This window comes from Sus scrofa, chromosome 2 (genome assembly GCF_054392235.1).
Source record: "Sus scrofa isolate SSC_HxYL_T2T_F1_AM1 chromosome 2, Sscrofa_HxYL_maternal_Yorkshire_Landrace_v2.0, whole genome shotgun sequence".
In the NCBI taxonomy this organism is placed as follows: domain Eukaryota; kingdom Metazoa; phylum Chordata; class Mammalia; order Artiodactyla; family Suidae; genus Sus; species Sus scrofa.
This window is the reverse complement of record NC_139384.1, coordinates 68,390,586-68,407,019: the sequence shown is the minus strand read 5'-3', so window position 1 is coordinate 68,407,019 and position 16,434 is coordinate 68,390,586. Positions and strand designations below refer to the sequence as shown.

At 50.0% G+C, this 16,434-nt stretch overlaps 1 protein-coding gene and 1 long non-coding RNA gene across 5 annotated transcripts in view; one reads left to right on the top strand and one right to left on the bottom strand.

The window, feature by feature from the left end:
- The window catches only part of ELL (elongation factor for RNA polymerase II), an 82,808-nt gene that overhangs the window by 56,086 nt on the left and 10,288 nt on the right, over positions 1 to 16,434 (bottom strand). For 2 of the 4 annotated variants that reach the window (XR_014837408.1, XM_021083507.2), the window contains exon 2: positions 6,301 to 6,378. The exons of the other annotated variants lie outside the window; for them this stretch is intronic. Coding sequence is in view for 1 of the 2 variants with exons in the window: in XM_021083507.2 (XP_020939166.1) it covers positions 6,301 to 6,378 (78 nt within the window). In the remaining variant the exon portion in view is untranslated. The remainder of the gene's footprint in view (positions 1 to 6,300; positions 6,379 to 16,434) is intronic. 4 annotated transcript variants of the gene reach the window in all.
- LOC146405435 (uncharacterized) lies at positions 262 to 14,597 on the top strand. Its single transcript, XR_014837416.1, has 2 exons — positions 262 to 6,061; positions 13,877 to 14,597. It is a non-coding gene; the product is annotated as an uncharacterized LOC146405435 (long non-coding RNA).

The following is a 16,434-nucleotide window of genomic DNA, read 5'->3' as shown; positions in this document are numbered from 1 at the left end:
GGGCATGTCTTCCTGAGCTTGAAAATAAATAAAACCAGGGAAGGTGCAAGAAAGAACTTTTCAGGAGTTCCTGTCATGGCGCAGTGGTTAATGAATCAAACTAGGAACCATGAGGTTGTGGGTTCGATCCCTGGCCTTGCTCAGTGGGTTAAGGATCCGGAGTTGCCATGAGCTGTGGTGTGGGTCGCAGATGCAGTTTGGATCTGGCATTGCTGTGGCTCTGGTGTAGGCCAGCAGCTGCAGCTCCGATTAGACCCCTAGCCAGGGAATCTCTATATGCTGTGGGTGTGGCCCTTAAAAAAAAAAAAAAGTTATTACAAGGGTAATCTCTGTAGAAGAGAAAGTGAGGCTTCCCTCAGCGACAGGAGAAGCACACTGACCTCTCTCATTGTGACCATAATAACAAGTCTTCTAAGCGAGCAAACATCACCCTAACATGAAACACCTAGAAGGAAAGCTCAAGTCTCCCGCCTTCCTAATCATCAACAGAATCATTTTATCTCTGGCCCAAAATCTGACTTAGGGAACAGCTTATGAACTGCGCCATCACAGCAGTAGAAACTGGCGGGACTCCAGGTCAGCCGCCTAAGTGGAAGGAGGACCAGAAGGTCTATTTAGGAAAGGCAAACGGAGTGGACACTGACAGGCGCGTGTATCGACAGTGAGAGCCACAGTCCAATCCAAACTCTTTCTGGCCTTCTGGCTAGGACCCTAGAATCAACCAGGGTAAGAGATCAGGTTAACTTTGGAAGCCCTTGGCTGGTCCAGCCTCTCATCACTACTACGCTGTGCTGCCCCAGGGCCTGGGTTAAGGAGAACAAGAGAAAAGCAACATGAAACTCACAGACATACACAGGAATGACAAGGCAAAACTCCCCAGGTCCAAGTCCCCTCCTCCATACTACGTCAAGCCATTCGAACCCAACCCAGAGCTGGGGGGAACGGCTGGGCCTTGCTTGAAAGCCAAGGCAGCACCTGACAGTGTCCCATCCATCCTTTCCTCACAGAAGCTGAAGCAGTGCACTTGCCCGGCTTCCACATCAATCAGCCACTCTCGGCAGAGACAGAGAACCAAGGGCTTAACAACAGGAATGACACACTGGGGCCATCAGCAGCTGCTGGGAATTGAAAGTAAAACCTCTGTCTCAGGGGCCAGAACTGAGCTCAGAAGATTCACTTCCACTTCAGGATCTGCCATTTAAAAGCTGTGTGACTGGAGTTCTCTTGCGGTGCAGCAGGTTAAGAATACAATATTGTCACTGCAGCAGCCCAGATTGCTCAGATGGTGTGGGTTCAATCCCTGGCCCAGGAACTTCCACATGCTATGGGTGCAGCCAAAAAAAAAAAAAAAAAAAAAAATTAAGAGCTGTGTGACCTAAGTAAGACACTTAAACTCTCTGGCTTGGTCACACAGGGCTGGCAAAAACTCACTAGGTTGCTAAAACAATGAACAGAACAGCACAAACCGGCTCTGCCACACACATGACCTCCAGCTCCTACCTCTAAGTTACCAAACGCTGGAAAATAAAGCATTGCAACACCCTTTTAAAAATGAAACAAAACAAAACAAAAAAACCCTGACACAGGAGGAATCAAGGCCAAGAGGCCTCCAAGCACTTTCAGGGTGAGGGAGACCACTCTCTAACTAGCTATGTAGCCTTGGGTTGCATATTTTATGCCTGAGCTGCTCAGTTTTCTTATCTGTGAAATGGGAATGCCTTTGTTCCTGCCTTTTAAGGCAGTGAGGTTATACCCTCAACCCCATCAGCACTGCTGGGGTAGCCAGGGCCATATGATCTCACTGAACCTGCTTTCCCACCAGGGTAACAACTGGCCTTAGGGAAATGGGGCTGGGGGTAAAGGATGCCTGGGGACTCTGGGCACACCGGGAGGCCCCATCAAGGACTACTGACAGAAAAGACCTAGACAAAGGGAGGACCCATGCCCCCTCAAATCAAGGGAAACATCAAAGCCACAGAACCTTTCCCTAAACTGTATCAATGACCTCAAATAATATTCAGCCAAGTGATAACAAGTCAATAATAACAGTAAGTGCTCATCTAAGTAAAACATAGCTACTGGCCATGCTCATTTTGCCACACGTGTCACGTATGTAGAGGGTATTGCTATAAACACCCTGGTGCACATTTGGCATCTGACTAAAACCCTTTAGACGATGTTCGCCAAGCACTCATCACAGACGTCTGTCGAGGATTCCTTTAACAGCTGCCCCATCAACCCTCTGGTCATGACATTTGAAATCTTGTATGCCAAAGCTAATCTTCCCCAAGTAGGACCTGTCAGCAGATTCCACTTCGAGGAATTGACTCTGACAAAGGTGGAAACAGGAACTCTCTTTGCAGGCTGGAGGGATGATGGAGGAACTGTGGCTTCCTTCAAGGAAGCAGCTGTGTGTTGGGGCTGATGGACAGCGCATCCTCGTCCCAGCAAAAGCCAGCATGGCGCAGGGGCCCAGATCTCTCAGTGAGCCCTCACTCTGCCCCAGAAACAGGCAGCACCCTGAGTGACCACACTGCTTCCTGAAGTCACCGTGAGCTCAAACGCTATATGTATATGGAATAACTCTGGGAACCAACAGGCCCCATACAGAATGTAGTATTTTCCAATCCACAAGCATGGTTTTTCCACTACTATGTCACTGAGGTAAAGGGAAGCAAACCCGAGACCCTGGAAAATAGCCTAACAACACAGTCTAAGTGCTTCAAAGTCATTGGTCAGCTGGGTCCATGGTCACACTCAAAAGAAAGTGACAAATGGCCAGCTGGTTGCCAACTTCACACGTTTAACTCCCCAGAGCAGGGCTTATGAGTAAGCATCACTCAAGAGACAGCCAGAACAACTTTGAGCTGCCAACTCAGGCCAACACTCATAGCAGGTGAGCCTATCTTGTTCTGTGAAGAGTGTGGTGAGTAACACCTGGGAGAAGGAATGACCACATCCAGTGCTGGTCTCACCAGCTCAGCCAGCAGACAGCACTCAGGTGGCACCCAGTGAGAGAGCTGCCAGGGTCAACTGGTGCTGGAGTAAGCCCCATTAAAAGGCACACACACCAACAGGAAATGGCAATGAATATGGCACAAACTGAGAAGATAGTACAAGTGGCTAAAACACCTGAGAAGCCATCAAGAAAACACAAATGAGAAATAACATTTTTGCCCAGCACTACCACAAAATTAGGAAGAATAAGACAATCTGGTGTGCAAAAGGAAGTGGGAAACGTCCTGGGACACTTGTGGAGGTGGCATGAAAGGTCAGCTGTTGTGGGGGTAGAGGTGGCAGGGAACAAGGCACAGCCCAACAGCCCATAGGACAGCAGAGCCAGGCTCTCCCTCAAATCTGTGGTCAACTAGCCAAGGGTTTTGGGCCAGGTACCATGGGGCAGTACCCAAAGGACCTCAGCATTCAGCAGGACGCACTCTGGGGGTGTGAGACACTTTCCACTGGTCTGTCTGCTTGCACACACTTGGCTGCTGCCCAAAAGCTGGCTGCAACATGTAAGAGCAAAACCAAGTCGGAAACCACTGATCCAGGAAGAGAAAGCCCAATCAAATTCACAGGCTCACGGCAAAGGCCTGGTGTGTAGTAGGTCCTCTCATGCACACTCTGTCCTTGGGTAGTGTCATGGGCTCCAGGAGTGTGCCCCATGGTGGACAAGAAGGAGGGGGGCAGCAATGGCACCAAGGCTAGAGAGGAGACTTTCAAAGTGAAGCCTCTGAGGAGTTCCCTTGTGGCACAACAGGTTAAGGATTTGGCACTGTCACTGCAGAGGCTTGGGCTGCTGTTATGGCACAGGTTCAATCCCTTGCCCAGTAACTTCCAAGGGCATGGCCAAAAAAAGGAAAAAGAAAAAGAAAAGCCTTTGGCAGTCAAGAAGAGAATGCTGGGACCAGGGCAGTGGGGTCCCCAGAAGTCCTGTAAATCACACATCACTATCCACATGTGCAATGAGCAGCAATGGCACACAGCTAGCCCAGACATGAGATTTGTAACAGGAGGCATAAACTCCATCTTAGGTCATCAAATGTCTCATAGCTCTGTGGGACAGGAAGGCCCTGGGAGTGGCCCCTATTACTGTGGCTGGATATCCTGTTAAAGACCTACACTCCCAGTCCAGTGGTTGGAAATGAATGAGGGTCACGAAAGCAGTGAGCCCAGGGAACAGAGAGGCCACCCTGGGGTGATGCGCCAGGAGAAAACATATAAGGCCCCGTGTCTGTGGGTACAAAGAGGCTTCCGGGAGCCATGACCACAGAGTTATCTATGCTGACAGAGTGCTTTTCATGAGTCCTGGGTGTGACAGCAGTGAGTCAGGAGGGGACGGAGGGCATCCCAGGTGGGGAGGGAGAGGCACAGGCCTGCACCAACTGCAGCCCTTGCTCCAGACAGAGGCACTGGCAAGCAGCAGGCCTCACCACACAGTGCACTGGTGACAGCTGCAGACAGGGCAGCCGGAACCCAGAGCAAGTTGGCCTTAGTCAATTCTGCAAATGGGGACTACCATCCCCACCACCACGGAAAATTCTGCAACCAGCTAAACTAGGAACAAATCTTTAAAGTTAAAAGACATTCCAGTACTCTGAACAGTGGCTTCTGAAGCTTTCTAATACCCCATCTGTGAAGGAAGACAAACAGCAGCGACACCACTTGCTACTATCAGCCCAGATCTCCAGGCAGAGAAGCAGGAACGCAGGGCATGCAGCATGATCAGTGCTCAGCAAGTAACCTTGATGCTCTTCCTCTTCTTGCTTCCGAGCCAACTTAGAAGTTCTGAGCCCATAAATGCAGAATTCAAAAGCCCCTGCCTGGGGAAAGCATTTGGCAGCTTGCCAAGGTTTGCTAATGCCAAGGAAGAGGCCTGGTCATTGGTAACAATACCGGCCAGGGCTCCAGATAAATGCCCCAATGCTACCATCGGGGGTGCCCTCCTCACGGGCAGGTTGCAGGGACTTCAAGCACCCTGGGAGTTGGGGAACACTGCCCAGGACTCCCTGAGGTCAGATCTCACCAAGGACTACCAGCTCCTGGTCAGAGCCAAGCCCAACCCCCACAGCATGGGCCATCCAGGTGGACTCCCCGACCCTCACCAGGGAGCAGACCACAGTGGCCTACTTTATAAAGTGGCACTTTAAAGCTGGTTTTACTTGGTGAAAAGAGAACCCAGCTCAAAAAGGAAAAGAGTTAAAATCAGCCAAACACACCAGGCCCAGGCCCCCATGGGGAAAGTGCTTGTGAGCAGCTGGTCTAGAGAACACTCCAGCAGCACCGTCCACTCTTGGGCCTGTGCTGATATTCCAGGCAACTCCAGAGGGGCCTTTATGGCACTCTGGGAGGAAAGTCCACCACACTGGGTGAGAACCGGGATAAAGCAGGTGAGAAGGAGGTGGCAGGGCTTTTATTTTTGGAAAAGTCAGAAAAGGAATCTAGCCTAGCTGGAGAATGGGAAGGGAGGGAATTAGACACATGAGACTGAGGAGAGTCTCTCCAACCGAGAAGAGTCACAGCCTCGGGGGCAGGGCTCTGCTCAGGGAGCTGAACTGACAGCATAGTGAATCCGGAGCAGGAAGCGACCCCTGGAGTGACAGAAGAGACCATGCAGTGTGTGTTGGACAAGGGAACCACTCAGGACCTGCGCCCTCCTGGACACAGTTCCACCAGGTGTTCACATGATAATGGTTTTCACCCTGCTCCTACAGCATGCTGATGTGTCCCCAAATGCTGAGCACACACGCCTCAGGGGATACGCTGAGTGCCGGGGGTACATGGGGAGCCCTCTGAGCAGAGACTGGGGATCTGCTCAAGGGGTCTGATGCTACTCCCCCTTCAGTTTTTTAATTGCAATCTTGCATCTGAGTTACCAAAATCGCAATGCACATCCTGAGTGAAAACAATGACATGGAGATGGTGATCCCTGTTCTAAATTTCCCCTAAGTTTTCTGCAGACTTCAGGATTCTTCCTGGATGCCTATTTGAAACTGCTATGCAGGAGTTCCCGTCGTGGCTCAGTGGTTAACGAATCCGACTAGGAACCATGAGGTTGCGGGTTCGATTCCTAGCCTTGCTCAGTGGGTTAAGGATCCGGCATTGCCGTGAGCTGTGGTGTAGGTCGCAGATGTGGCTCGGATCTGGCGTTGCTGTGGCTCTGGTGTAGGCCAGCGGCTACAGCTCGGATTAGCCCCCTAGCCTGGGAACCTCCATATGCCGAGGGAGAGGCCCTAGAAATGGCAAAAAGACAAGAAAAAAAAAGAAAGAAAGAAAGAAAAAAGAAACTGCTGTGCATACCTGATTTCTGTCGCGTTCATTTATGACTGAGCCGGAAAAGGAAGCAGCTACAGGCTCTGGAACCCTCAATCCCAGGACCTGGTTTTCAAAGAAGTAATACCCTTCTGTTCAGAATTGGGACTCTGGGCCTCCTGACCCAAGCTGTCAGGCCTAAGGCCAGCTCAGGACCACTCACAAGGTTAATCAAGAAGTTAACAAGTAACAACAAAAAACACAAGTCCCAGCTTAATTATTATTATTATTTTGCTTTTTAGGGCCGCACTGCCAGCATATGGAGGTTCCCAGGCCCCGGGCCTAATCAGAGCTACAACTACTGGCCTACATCACAGCCACAGCAACGCGAGATCGAGCCATATATGTGACCTACACCACAGCTCAGGGCAACGCCAGATCCTTAACCCACTGAGCGAGGCCAGAAATCAAACCCGCAACCTCATGGTTCCTAGTCAGATTCGTTTCCGCTGTGACACGACGGGAACTCCTACAAGTCCCAACTTTAAAAAAACAGAGCTCTCCAGGCTGCATCCTGACTAAGGCCTGGCAGCATCTGTGCTTTAGCTGTATCCCCACTCCCCACCCCTAACACTGTCACGAGAAATGTTACACTGGAACCTGCCCACTCTTCAAGGCCCTGTATGGCCGCTGTCAAGCCCTGCCACTAACCTGTCCAATTGACAGGCTCTGGGGGCCCAGAGAGACCCTATAAACTTAGACACCAGAGAAGCTGGCTGGCCAGGGCTCTATGATACCTGCACCCAGGAGCCCATAGCTCAACAGAGGAGCAAATGCCTACCTTTCAGAGACACCTCAGGCCTTGACTATTCTACTAGACAGCAAGGGCTGCAGCATGGAAGGAAGGCACAGACCCCACAACAGAATGATGACCCCATTCTGCAGGGGGGCAAACAAGTCCAGAAGGCAGCACCACTGTCACCACAACCATCCCCCCCTCTTCCCCACTCCCTGTGTCCTGCCCCAGACTCTGCAGCCACCCAGCCCATGTCGACTCAATATCAGTGAGGGTTTATAAACAATACGGCCAGTCTCCCTACCCTGGCTCTGAGCTGTCTGAGGGACAGAGCTCAGACACCCAGAACCTCTGTACCTAGGCCCGCCGGGTACCCACATGAACATAGGGCAGTGGGCAGCCTCCCCAGGTCTGCATGCTGGTACAACACCAGCCTTGGTTCAGCCATTGTGAGGCATCCTGCTGCCCTGCCCCAAGCCTGGGCCCTGCGTCCTCCAATGACCTGCTTCAACCACCTCCAAGTTTGCCCACCCTGAGCTTAGCAGCAGCAGAGGGACACCCACTGTGTGCTCTCTCTTGAATGGCTGAGCACCAGGAGCCCCAAGAAGAGGGCATGCAAGCAGGTGCCACTTCCACTCAGACCAACCACTCACTGAGGCTGATCCGTGCTGAGTAGATCACACACTTGGCAATTCCTGTCACACGAAAGCCTCCAAGCCTTGGTGAATTCACACATGAGAGACAAAAGCAGGAAGAGGAGAGGCAGGTGGCAGGAGCTATGTGAAGATCTCAGGACAAAGTGCAATCAGAGCCATGGCTCTGGGGCACAGACCCTGGTGAATCACCTTCAACCCCTGGGGAAAAAGGGATCCAAAACCTTGTGTCTTTGCAGCACGGCATCAGTCCAACCTCCACTGACAGACAGACGGTTAGCCTCACCCTACACACCCAGCCACCGGCAAACTCCATTCACTGGCTGCAATCTCAGAGCCCAGGCTCACCTGGGAGATCATTAACCTCATCTGCTCAATAACCCTCCTCACAAAGATGCCAGAGCTAAAAGCAGGGAGGGCCAGGGGCCACGTACCATTAATCCTTCACTCTAGGCCAGACACCACTTCAGAATCCTTCTTAACAAAGTTCCACTTCCAGTGGGGAGGAGCTGGCACAGTTCACCGGGTCATGTTGGCTCCACACACAAGGCCCTCGACTAAAAGGACCCTGTGCATGGGTAAGGGAGCAGGCATGGGCCTGTGCCCTCCCCACAGCAGGCTGGAGACAAGCTGGACACAGAAAACCAGGGCTGTCTGTCCTCGTCCCACTTGCCAGATCCACTGTGAACTTAGCGTATTTCACTGGAACGAGCAGACATCTGTGAGCATCCAATACCAAAAATAGTACAACCAGGGGAGGAAGGAACACATTCTTCTAGCTGTGGCCTGCCCCTGCCTCAGACATCTCCCCGAAGTCTCTCTGCCCTGGGACGTCCCCAGTACGATCCCCTGCTCTGGACCTCACCCTTCCCTTAGGCCTCCCCTTGCACCGTCCCCCCTGCCCAGCCTGCCACAGCTCAACAGTCCCACCCAATTCTAAAAAAGGAGAAACACCACCAAATGATAAGAACAGCAAAATCATGCCATTTCTGCTAACAGAACCCAAAAACCATAGCCCCTTAGCAGAGGCCTGCCCAAGAAGCCCTTCTCCAGTGTGTAACTCCAAATCATCTACAGACGGCACATGTCAGAATCTAACTACAGGTGGCACTGGGCCAGAGCTGAGAACGCAAAGCTCCAAGAGTTCACCAAGCACCAGCCCCCAGCCCCGCCTGTGGAGAGCTCACTCCTGGGGAGCGGGAGACTCTTGCTGCCCACTGTCTCCAAACAAGGGAGCCATCTGAAACCACCGTCATCTGACTGCTACCAGACCATGAAACATACATTCAAAAACACTATATGAACTGAACCCTTAAGGGGCACAGCCCTGCCTCAGAAGATGAAACCGGCCCTGCTGTTACACCCTGGGACTGAGGCCAAGGGACCAGGGGAACTTCAGCCAGAGCCTGACTGGAATCACAGGCAGAAGCTCACCCTCCCAGCTCCAACAGGGACATGCACACGGCCCTTCCCACTCAGGCTGTGCAACTCTGTTTCCAGAGTTCACCAGAAGGTCACACATAAAAAGACCAGGCCCACTGGAAGCTGTGCCAGGCTTGATACTGCCTGAGAAAAGCTGCTCCTGGGAAAACCAGGGATGCATGAGGGGTGGGAAGCATTCAGTCTGCATGAAATTGGGAGGGCAGGCAGCTCCAAAGTGGACACCCTCAGGTTTTAGGCTTGATTTAATCTGTGCTGACCTGACTATGGACCATCCCAACTATGACATGAAGGGGCCAGACCCAAAAGACCCTGCCAGGTCTCGGTCTAACCCTGAGATATAATGGCAAGAGGTCTGCTGCACACAACAGCACAGGAAACAGGTCCGAGGCCTAAGCTCTGCCCCAGGAGAGCACAGCCTGCTAACGCACCCATCTCGACACTCAACCACAAGCTTCTCTGAAAAGGACAAGAGTCACTGTCTCAGTCTTTTGAGGGCCAGTCCCTGTTGCAAACAGTCTGCCACCTTCAGAGTGCAAAAGGAGCCATAGACAACACCACTGTGTCCCAATAAAGCTCTACTTACAAACACAGGTGGGGGCCAGATTTGGCCTGTAGGCCATGGTTTACAGGCTCATTTTATACTCCAAGGTTGACACCGAAAAAGGGAAGAGGCCCTAACAGTGCACTTCATCAGCAGCCTCATCCGATCCATTCTGTTCACTCAACATGGTGGCAAACTGCCAAGGCCTTAGTTTGGGGGGCTGGCAGCTACAATGGGCACAAGAGATGTTACCTTCTTCAGGGGCAGAAAGAGGGCTCATGAGCTCTACCACTAATCCCACAAGTAAAGGAAGCATCTGGAAGGGGGACACAGCACAGGCTCACTGTCAGGACCTTGAGAACATGGTAAGGAGGGACCCATCATCAAGGGCAAGGCCAAGATGAGCTTGCCCCTGCTCTAGCCCCTGTGAACCCAGCTGTACTGACTTGATTCAGTGGGTGTTCCCTTGCGGGAAATGTTGTACCGGGACACTTAAATCACTCCCTCCAGATGTGGGGAGAACCACGTGATCCACAGCAGGAATCTGAATTTCCCCAAAAAGTCACTGTTTTTAAAAAGGGAGGGTGTTCCTGTCATGGCACAGCGGAAATGAATCCAACTAGTATCCTTGAGGATATGGGTTCAATCCCTGGCCCCACTCAGTAGGTTAAGGATCCGGCATTGCTGTGAGCTGTGGTGTAGGTCGCAGACATGGCTTGGATCTGGTGTTGCTGTGGCTGTGGCGTAGGCCAGCAGCTGTAGCTCCGATTAGACCACTGGCCTGGGAACTTCCATATGCCTCAGGTGTGGCCCTTAAAAAAAAAAAGGGGAAAAGGATAAATGAACCACCTGACCCACTTACCCTCCTCAGGGCACTAGCAGAAGGCAAGGTCACCCTGAACCCTCTGGGTCCCAGAGACACCACCCTCACCAAGAAGGGCAGCATAACAGGGTGACCACCCCAACCAGGGCTTCCCTTAGATCAGCCTCTCCTGAATCAAGGAAACCTCCCCTGAACCAAAGTGGGGCCCAGGGCATTTGCACACGCACGCAGACATGCACGTGCATGCAAGAGTGCGCGCACACACACACACACACACACACCCATACAGGAGGAAGGGAGGCAGAAGCAAGAGAGAAAGGAGGCATAACTTCCCTTGCTGGAGGCCCCCCAGGACAAGTAGGCTGCATCTGCCCACAGGGTCCAGAAAAAAAAACACAGCTCCTCCTCCTTCCCATGCACCTTCACAAAAGCCTTGAGGTTAAGTCAAAGGCAGGAGCAGGTACAGTGGTACTGGAGGTCCTAAATGCTGAACCTCAGCCCCCACTTGCCCAGCACCCCAAAAAGGTCAGAGCCTGATCCTGGGGGCCTCCAGGCTGCTTCCCACCTGGAAGAAAGCCCATTTTCATAAACGGTCCCCCTGTGATTCAACATGGGACACCAACAGCTAAACTCACAAAAGCAGAGGAGATTCTGCCCCATCTAAACTCATAACCAGAAAGAGATGAGCAGCCTCAGGTACCTGCAGGGAGAGCCCAGACCCTCCCTGCCACATGACCTTGGGGCCTCTGTTTGGTTTTAGCAGGAGTGGGGAGCACAGGTCTTGCCTCTGAGAGGGCCAGGAAGTGGTAAGGGTGACAAAGAACTGCTCTACCTAGGTTGATCCCACATCAAACACATTCCCACCCTTTACTGGCCCTCAGCCCCTACTGCTTGCCCCCTCCCCACAGGTTCTCTGGACCACCCCAGGTACTTACTGACTCTCTCAACTTAGACACTTGGGGTTGACTGGGCCCAGGCTTCTGCACCATCACTGTCATCTCCACTTGACCACAGCTTCTCATCCAGGGCAGGGCCACACCTGTTCTCCCTGCCCTTCCTGTCATCTGCTCCCAGGTGACACTGCTCAAGATCTTCCCTTAGGCAGGACCCGAAGCCAGCCCAAGCTCACTTCAAGTACAGGGACCAACATACCCCTATTATGCTGGGGTCAAATTCTCTGTCAACTGCAACCAGAAAATTCCTGAGCCTATCATTGGTCTAGCAAGTGTCAGAGGCCCTGCAGACCTTAATTCTCACCAAAGAGTCACAAGCATCTCAATGCAATTTTTTTTTCCTTTGCTTTTCAGAGCCAAACCTGTGGCATATGGAGGTTCCCAGGCTATGGGTCAAATTGGAGCTATAGCTGCCAGCCTACACCATAGCCGCAGTGACGGGGGATCGGAGCAGAGTCTGTGACCTACACCACAGCTCACGGCAACACAGGATCTTTAACTCACTGCGTGAGGCCAAGGATCAAACCTGCCACTTCATGGTTCCTAGTCGGATTCTTTTCCACTGCACCATGACAGGAACCCCTTAATGCATTTTATTTTTTACTTTTTTTTTTTGCCATTTCTAGGGCCGCTTCCACAGCAATATGGAGGTTCCCAGGCTAGGGGTCTAATTGGAACTGTAGCTGCCGGCCTACACCACAGACACAGCAACGCCAAATCCTTAACCCACTGAGCAAGGCCAGGGATCGAACCCGCAACCTCATGGTTCTTAGATTCGTTAACCACTGAACCATGACGGGAACTCTCCCTTAATACATTTTTTCGTTTTTGTTTTTTTGTTTGTCTTTTGTCTTTTTTGTTGTTGTTGTTGTTGTTGTTGTTATTGTTGCTATTTCTTGGGCCGCTCCCGCGGCATATGGAGGTTCCCAGGCTAGGGGTTGAATCGGAGCTGTAGCCACCGGCCTACGCCAGAGCCACAGCAACACGGGATCCGAGCCGCGTCTGCAACCTACACCACAGCTCACAGCAACGCCGGATCCTTAACCCACTGAGCAAGGGCAGGGATCGAACCTGCAACCTCATGGTTCCTAGTCGGATTCGTTAACCACTGCACCACGACGGGAACTCCTCTTAATACATTTTAAATGCTCCAAGACCACCTCTCACCTGTCAGGATGGTTACTATCAAAAAAGGAGAAAATAACAAGTGTTGGTGAGGACATCAAGAAATTTGGACTCAGAGTTTCTGTTGTGGCTCAGCAGTAATGAACCCAACTAGTAGCCATGAGAACGCAGGTTCAATCCTTGGCCTCGCTCAGTGGGTTAAGGATCTGGCATTGCTGTGAGCTGTGGTGTATCAGACACAGCTCGTATCTGACATTGCTGCGGCTGTGATGTAGGCTGGCAGCTACAGCCCATTTGAACCATAGCCTGGGAACCTCCATATGTCCAAAGTGCGGCCCTAAAAAGACAAAAAAAAAAAAAAAAAAAAAAAAAAAGAAGAAGAAGAAGAAAGAAAATTGAACTCTTGGGCACTGTTGATGGGAATGTAAAATGGGGCAGCCACTATGGAAAACAGTATGGTGGTTCCTCAAGAAGTTAAACACAGACTATGATTCATATGATCCAGCAATCCCACTTCTGAGTGTCTATCCAAAAGAACTGCAAACAGGGGCTCAAATAGATAACTGTTCACCTATGTTCATAGCAGCATCATTTGCAGCAGCAGCCCAAAGGCAGAAACAACCCAAGGGTGTCCATCAAGGACACAGATGAATGGAAAGCAAAATGGTAGATCCATATAATAGAATATTATTTAGCCCTAAAAAGGAAGAAAATTTCTTCCTAAAAAGGAAGAAGATTCTGACACATGCTACAACATGTATAAACCTTGAGGACATTATGCTAAGTGAAATAAGCCAGTCACAAAAGAACAAATACTTTATGATTCCACTTATAAGACATCTCCGAGAGTTCCCGTCGTAGCTCAGTGGTTAATGAACCCGACTAGGAACCATGAGGTTGCAGGTTCGAACCCTGGCCTTGCTCAGTGGGTTAAGGATCCGGCGTTGCCATGAGCTGTGGTGTAGGTCGCAGACACGGCTCAGATCCCGCATTGCTGTGGCTGTGGCATAGGCCATCAGCTACAGCTCCAATTGGACCCCTAGCCTGGGAACCTCCATATGCCATGGGAGTGGCCCCAGAAAAGCAAAAAGACAAAAAGACATCTCCAGAGCTATCAAATTCATAGAGACAGAAAAGAGAATTGTGACTAACTGTACAAACATGTCTAAGACAACCAGGGAAATTTAAACACTAGCTAGGGATTTGACAATATTAAAAATTATTGTAGCTTTGAGAGTCCCCGTCAGGGTGCAGAGGAAGTGAATCCAACTAGGAACCATGAGGTTGCAGGTTCGATCCCTGGCCCTGCTCAGTGGGTTAAGGATCCAGTGTGGCCGTGAGCGGTGGTGTAGGTCGCAGACAAGGCTTGGATCTGGCATGGCTGTGGCTGTGGTGTAGGCTAGCAGCTACAGCTCTAATTAGACCCCTAGCCTGGGAACCTCCATATGCTGTGGGTGCAGCCCTGAAAAAAAAGGTATAAGACAAAAAAAAAAAAAAAAAAAAAAAAAGTATTGTAGCTTTTACATCCAGGAAGCATCGGTTTTAGGCTAAGGAAGATGAACTAATTGTTCCAATGGATGATGGAAAACATATAAAGATACCAAGAAATCCAAAGCTGATATGAATGAAGTCTTATTCTGTAGCACACTGCCAAATGTAATTTTAAATCTCCAGTACGATATTTAAGTCCAGAATGAGTGTTTCCTTGCTATATAACTAAAGAAAATGCTTGATTTGTACAGAAAAAAAATTATTGTATAACCAATACAATAATTATTGTATTATTGTGTCACCTTGCTGTACAACAGAAATTGATAGAACATTGTAAATCAACAATAATAGAAAAAAAAATTTTTAAAGAAAGAAAAAGGAGGATGGGAGTAACATATACACACTACTGGATATAAAATAGATAATTAACAATTGCAGATGTGGCTTGGATTCCGCGTTGCTGTGGCTCTGGTGTAGGCCGGTGGCTGCAGCTCCGATTCAACCCCTAGCCTGGGAACCTCCATATGCCATGGGAGCGGCCCAAAGAAATAGCAAAAAGACAAAAAAAAAGAAAATAGAAATACGGTTGCCAGGGACTGGGGGAGAGGAATGGGTCATTAAGTGTTTAATGGGGACAGAATTACAGTTTGGGAAGATGAACAAGTTCTGGAGATGAATGGTGGTAATGGGTGCACAACGTGAATGTACTTAATGCCACTGAACTGTGCATTTAAAAACGGTTGAAGATGGCACAATGGGATCGGTGACATCTCTGGTGGACTGGGACCTATGTTCAACCCCCGGCCCAGCACATTGGGTTAAGGATCCAGTGTTGCTGCAGCTGGGACATAGGTCACAACTGTGGCTCAGATCTGATCCCTGTCCCAGGAACGCCATATGCTGCCAGGTGGTCAAAAAAGAAAAAAAAAAAAAAAAAGATGGGGGAAGGAGTGGGATGGACTGGGAGTTTGGGATTAGTAGACACAAACTACTACTAATGCAAACTATTTAGAATGGATAAGCAATGAGGTCCTGCTGTATAGCACAGGGAACTATATCCAATATCCTATGACAGAATATGATAGAAGATAATACAGGAAAAAGAATGTAAAATATTTAAAAAAAAAAAAAAAAAGGTTAAGATGGTTGTTACTTGTTGGCTCAGCAGGTTGGGGATCCAGCATTATCGCTGCTATGGCATGGGTTTGACTCCCAGCCTAGGAATATTCAAATGCCTCAGGTGAAAGGGGGAAAAAAAAAAAAAAAAGTTGAGATGGCAAACGTATGAATTTTATCACAATTAAAGAAAAATAATAGGAGTTCCCGTCCTGGCACAGTGGTTAACGAATCTAACTAGGAACCATGAGGTTGCGGGTTCAGTCCCTGCCCTTGCTCAGTGGGTTAACAATCCGGTGTTGCCGTGAGCTGTGGTGTAGGTTGTAGACGAGGCTCGGATGCCGCATTGCTGTGGCTCTGGCGTAGGCTGGTGGCTATGGCTCCGACTAGACCCCTAGCCTGGGAATATCCATATGCCGCAGGAGCAGCCCAAGAAATAGCAAAAAGACAAAAAGGAAAAAAAAAAGAAAAAAAAATCATTTTTTTTAATTTTAGGATTTCCTGTTGTAGTTTAGTGGGTTAAGAAGCTAGCATTTCCACAGCTGTGGTAGGCTCAAGTTTGTTTGTTTGTCTTTTTAGGGCCACACCTACAGCATATGGAAGTTTCCAGGCTAGAGGCTGAATCAGAGCTGCAAACACCAGATCTGAGCCCAGTCTGTGACCTACACTGCAGCTCAAGGACAACACCAGATCCTTAACCCACTAAGTGAGGCCAGGGATTGAACCTTCGTCCTCATGGATACTAGTCGGGTTCCCTATCACTGAGCCACAACGGGAACTCCTGCAGCTCAGATTTGATCCCTGGTCCAAGAGCCTTCATATGCCACAGGTGCGGCCAGAAAAAGGAAAATAAATTTTTTTTTTTTTTTTTTTTTTTTTTGCTTTTTTAGCGCTGTACCCATGCAGCATATGGAAGTTTCCAGGCTAGGAGTTGAATCAGAGCTACAGCTGCGGGCCTACACCACAGCCACAGCCACACGGGATCCAAGCCTCATCTGCAACCTATACAACTCACAGCAACGCCAGATCCCCGACCCACTGGGTGAGGCCAGGGATTGAACCCACATCCTAATGGGTTCTAGTCAGATTCCTTTCTGATGAGCCACAATGGGAACTCAAAAAAAAAAAAAAAATTTTTTTTTTCAAAGGCTCTGAGAGGTCCCAGGTAAAGACTGGACTAGAGCTGATTGGTCTTAGCATTCCCAAAGCCTCTCTGATGATAACCCTGCCCCAAGTCCCAC